Source organism: Trachymyrmex septentrionalis, unplaced genomic scaffold (genome assembly GCF_001594115.1).
Source record: "Trachymyrmex septentrionalis isolate Tsep2-gDNA-1 unplaced genomic scaffold, Tsep1.0 scaffold80, whole genome shotgun sequence".
Lineage (NCBI taxonomy): Eukaryota > Metazoa > Arthropoda > Insecta > Hymenoptera > Formicidae > Trachymyrmex > Trachymyrmex septentrionalis.
This window is the reverse complement of record NW_017305988.1, coordinates 2450848-2456342: the sequence shown is the minus strand read 5'-3', so window position 1 is coordinate 2456342 and position 5495 is coordinate 2450848. Positions and strand designations below refer to the sequence as shown.

The 5495-nt window shown below is 33.2% G+C and overlaps 1 protein-coding gene across 1 annotated transcript in view; it reads left to right on the top strand.

The window, feature by feature from the left end:
* The first annotated feature begins 1850 nt into the window (after positions 1-1850).
* Positions 1851-5495, top strand: part of LOC108754769 — a 5521-nt gene continuing 1876 nt past the window's right edge. Inside the window, exons 1-2 of the mRNA XM_018497350.1 lie at positions 1851-2145; positions 3674-3898. Of these exons, the coding sequence (XP_018352852.1) occupies positions 2120-2145; positions 3674-3898 (251 nt within the window). The 5' untranslated portion in view covers positions 1851-2119. The remainder of the gene's footprint in view (positions 2146-3673; positions 3899-5495) is intronic.

Here is a 5495-nt window from a genome sequence, read left to right as displayed (position 1 = left end):
ATCACAGAGAGATTTTTTTTTTTAATTTTTCCTGAAAATACGGTAGTTATACTATACATACAATATTTTAAAAATTTTTACATGCACTTTAGTAAAATTAATTAAACTTATTTTATACTTTATTGTTTTATTAATGAATGAGAGAAATTCATATAAAATTCTTCGAAATACAATGTTATTTTGGGACTATCATTCATATTTTCAGAGTAAATTCTAAGAAAAAATTCTCTCCGTGATTATACACTTAACATTGTTCACTGTCTATTTTATATCAATATGTATGGATTTCAAATCGCATGCAGTAATTTTATATAGAATCCTCGAGTTTTTTCTTTGGCAAAAATTAGATGGTCATCTTTTTTATCATCCTTAAATGTTACGTTTGTGATTAAACTTTTATTAAAGTTTATTTCAACTTAGATAGTTTAAGAACTGGAAAGGATACGGGCAGTCAAAGGCAGTCAAAGGCAGAAGACAATTTCAGATTGAAGTTTCACACTTCATAGATATATTATTTGCACGATGTGCAAATAATAAGAAAAAAGAAAAACGAACGAAAAAAAAAGGAAATAATGGAAATATCGAAATAGAGAATATGAAAAGCTAATTTATCAAAAATCTTAAGGTTATAATTAATTATTCCGAAAATAAGGACGCTTATCCTGATCACAAATCACAAACTATATCGCAAGCATTACTATGAATTATTCAAAAACCGGTTCTCGATATTTTATATTAGATAATTTAAATAAACTTTAGTAAAGTCTAGTAATTCATTTATTCATTATTGTCGGAAGTTAATTGATGAAAATTTTGATATTATCGATCGCTTGTAAATGTATAAAGATCACTTGACACTTGTGGTAGAGGATAAATGCAAATGTAAGGCTCCAAAAAAATTATACAAGCGTACGTCTGCGATGCGTTTAGTGACCTGCAATTTTTAATTCCACCCTATATGTTCCGATTACATGCGTGTTTCGCGATAAATGTGCGGAAGGTCGCGAGGAATATCAGTGTATTATGTCATAGCGCGCTTTTTCGCAATTCGTCGCGCAGGGCTACGTCGAAATCTCGAATATCGATGACCGTGTAAGGTGCAGTGACGCGCGGTGATGGATGCATCAGCGGGACCAAAGCACCGGCATTTACCACAGTCGTTCGAAGGCTGAAAGAAATCGACGGTGGCTCTGCAGCCTGGGCTCTGCAGAAGGGTGAAGAGAGAGAAATTGGCAAGTAAGACGGAAAGAAAGAGCAAGACCGCGCGGAGATTAGATCCCGCAGGATGAGTAGGTGGGATTGGATTTGGCAGGCGCGCGCGGCTCGTTGGCGGTAGACGCCGGTGATGCGAAGGAGTAGGACAAGAAGAAGGGACAGGGGGTGGAGTTTGGTTCGTGTCCGAACGGGGCGGGCGCGGAGCGGCGGCGGGCGGAGAGGCTACAGAAGGGAAACGCGGAGTAGGGTAGACTATAGGGAGTACATGGAGTAAAGCAGGATGGGGGAGGGTAGCGAAGAGACGAGAGAGAAGAGAGGCCGTAAGTGACAGAGCGGAGGTGGTGTAGGTGAATGCTGCTGGACAACCGAACCACCCGAACTGTACTCGCCGGTATTTAAGGGAGAGCCGCGAGCGTAGCGCGCCAGTTGTTAGTACGGCCGGTTCACTACTTGCCTTTCGCGGACTAGCTGACACTCGCTGGATCGTCATGTCGCGTGACGTCGAGTGCAGTTAAAGCGCCAAAAGTATTGCACAACAAAAAAAAAAAGAAATATACATATATATATATATATATAAATTTTTATTAAGTAATCTCAATTTTTTTTCTCAATAAATAATTTCAATAAATCTTTACTAAAAAATCTTAGTGACGCTTAAGAAAAATGAGCTAGCCACGTGATCGTTTATCGTTCATCCTAATTGTTGATTCAGCCTTCAAATCGTCGCGATAAAATTATAAAATTCTTTCTTCACGGTCGTAAACACGTAAGTGTGAAGTTAAGTGAATATATGAGGGACTACTAAAATTTCTCTTTAAACCGACAGCGGCGTTATGTGAAACTATACATATGGCATTATTCGAACTCTTGAAGATCGAAAGAATTTGACACTTTTGAATCTCGGATGGTACAGATGAGTGTATCAAAGAGGTATGAGCATGTTTGTTTACTTCATATAACTTTAAAAGAAAATTGATTGTTTTGAGAATAATTTTAATTTTAAAATGATTAAACTTTATGACTTTGTGGTATCGATAAATAATAATAATAATAATAATAATAACAGTCAAGTAAAAGAGATATTTAATTATAAAATGAGATTATCGCTTTGAACTCAATATCGAAAATAAAGATAAATGTAAAAAAAAAAAAAAGATAACGTGATCTTTTCGTGATAGCATTTCCACAAATAGCATGAGGAGTTATGTCGCGGTAATGTAAATATACATTTCGCATTAGTAATGTTACATTTCTATTTTTTATTTTCAATAACACAAGTTTACTAATTACACATTTATGATTTCAAATATTACTTTACAACTAACAGAAGAAAATATTATTAATATATGAAACAAGATAAACGAATAATTCTTTTTAAAATGCAAAAAAAAATGTAATTTGTATAATTTAAAGATACAAATATAGCTGCAGAAGAATTTTTTTTAAGCTTATTATATATTTTCGGATAATTTTCTAAAGACGACATTTGCTTTTTTATCTTATAAAATGAAAGAATTCTTTTTGTTTCTTATGTCTTATTTATTCTTTGATGTTACATAAATTATTCTCTTAAAAATATGTTGTGTCCAATTTCTTCATATCTAGTAAAATTATTCAGATGCTCTGTTTCTATTGGATCACCTTATATATCACGACCAAAGAATCTATAAACGAGATTAGGCAATTAATTCATAGCATCTTATATCCGTAAAGATAGCATCTTGTGTAACTTCATTTTATAGTTTTAGAATATAATTGCTGGAACACTTTCAAAAATTACTTTCTAAAAATATAAAACAAATGTAAGATTTCAGAAAAAAAATTGATATAATATTCATAATTATAAAAAATTTGTGATAATAATTATGCATTATTAATGTTTGTGAATTAAACACTATATATTAAATTAAAAATTCTTTTTATCAGATTTTTTAAATCATGACATAAACTGAAATATATCATACACTGTTTATATTTTTTGGAATTTGCAGAAATTTGTAAAAAAATTATCACGTTTTTTGTTTAAAAAAGTGTATATGATATATAAGCATTATTAATATTAATCAAATAATAATATTTATGTAAATTTATAAAATTATTTATAAAATTTCACACAAAAAGACAATAAAAAGTTACAGTTATTGTAACTTGTACGGGATATTTTTTTAAGTGAAATTAATCGCTATTCCGTAAAAACTTTTTTCTATACAAGATGTATTAGAATTAAGAGCTCATTAAAATATTCAGCAGGATTATACAAAGCATTCTTATAATTATTTTCAGATAGAGAGTGTAGACGACGAAGTCTCTTTTTGTATCAGAAAGTTAAATTAATTATTAATTATTCCATTTCCGTATATTCTCACTCTGGTTAAAAAATATGCCGCTGTTATCTTAATAGGTCTTGTGTTTACATAAGTTTAAAAACTTACAAAAGCCTGATGACTTTCTGGAACAGGTACTCGATGCTGCTTCTGGCATTAGGGTTGATTTTCACGCAATCGTCTGTCGGAGCTTTACCACGAGAAGGTACATATTTTGCACGATCGAATGTTTCGTCCGAACTCACCGGGACGTCTTCCAGTCACAGTATTTCGGTCATCAGGATCTTGTCCGATGGACGATTGGAACGGTTCATCCGGTGGCCCGGAGCTTGCGTCAAGGAGATCATTGTCAATTGGGGGTGGGCATAGCTGCATTTTTTTCTTAATAGAATTGAAACAGTTAGACCAAGCCAGATAATTTTGTTATAGCCGAAGCAATTAAGCGCGAATAAATTGCTTCATTGTATATCTAACATCGAAATCTGAACTCTCACTGATGTTGCTCTGCTTGTATTATATGCTTTCTTTCATGAAACGCGTCGAGTGTTTTCATACTAACAAAGGCTAGCGTGTAACAACCTGTGCTATCCTCTTTCTTGAAATAACATTTTCTCGGATATAAGCAAATCTCTTCTTCCTATCCCACCTACAATCGTCCCGCTTCCCTTCCCTGCCATATATGTAGTCGGGAGGATTGAAGCGGGAACTCGGTTGGCAAGCACGAAAACAATGCCGCCTTTCACTATTGCCAATATGTGGAAGCTTGACTGTTATGTATACATTTAGCGTCGGTTAGGTCTTTCAAATGCCACCCATCGCTCCGAAGAACGCTGATAATACAATCTAATGGAACAGTCTCTGTGAATCCTTGTCAACCGTAATAAGTTTCAATACAATTGAAATGTATTAACGCTCCCTAGAAGAGTCGATGCTCAAACGAACGAATAAATTATACATTTTATTTTTTCTTCTCTGTCGGCTTACATAAAGAGTATAAATCTATTTTTATTTTTTTAATAAAAAAATTGTACATGTTAATACACATATTTATATAAATATAATCTTAATGTACATTAAGCAGTTATGCAAAATTACACATGACAAATAAATTGGACTCTTTGTGAATTTTCTTTGCTTTTGACTATGTACACGATATAATAAACTACTTGAAAAACGTACGCGAAGAGATATTTCAAACGCACATAATTCTTCTTAAAAGTATGAATTTTTTTCTTTTATTAAAAAAAAAAAAGAAAGAGAAGAGAATGAGAAAAGAGAAAATATTGTTACATGAAAAATGTCAATGATTCATGAATAATATATGTCTAACAAAAACAGCAACATTTTATAAAGGCGCGATAAAAGAGACAACAGAATGCTGTAAAAATGAATAAAATAATGAGAAAATAATTTGATTGTATAGAACATAATAACGATAATGAAGTAGTAGTGCATAAAATGCAATAATACAATTGTTATTCCATTAGATTTAGAAAAGTAAAAAAGAGGATACAATTTATCATGTTTATTCGTTGACAGTAACCGCAAAGCCAACCAAGCTCTTAAGCCGAAAAGCGGCAAGTTAAGTAAGCAAGGATTAGGTTCTGCGACAAGCGGACGTCCTGGAACCTCTACGTAGGGATCGGATTGGCCCCTTTTGCACTGGACCTAAACGTAGTTCGGTAGGTCGCCGTCCTGTTTTACTCTCCTAGATGGGACTCATCTGCTGATGCTCTCACGAGGATACCATGGAATACCACAACCACGAAGCGTCACTTTGCACTTAAACGCTGGATGAAAGCTCTTTTACCGTCGTGAAGAAAGTGCACGCTCTGCTTTTCGCTAACCGTCCACCCCTCTTTCCGAATTTGCTCTTATACCGTCTGAATAATTTGTTTGAAAAAATTTAATTTAATTCTTTTTATTATTACGTTGTTAAATATATCATATCAATTA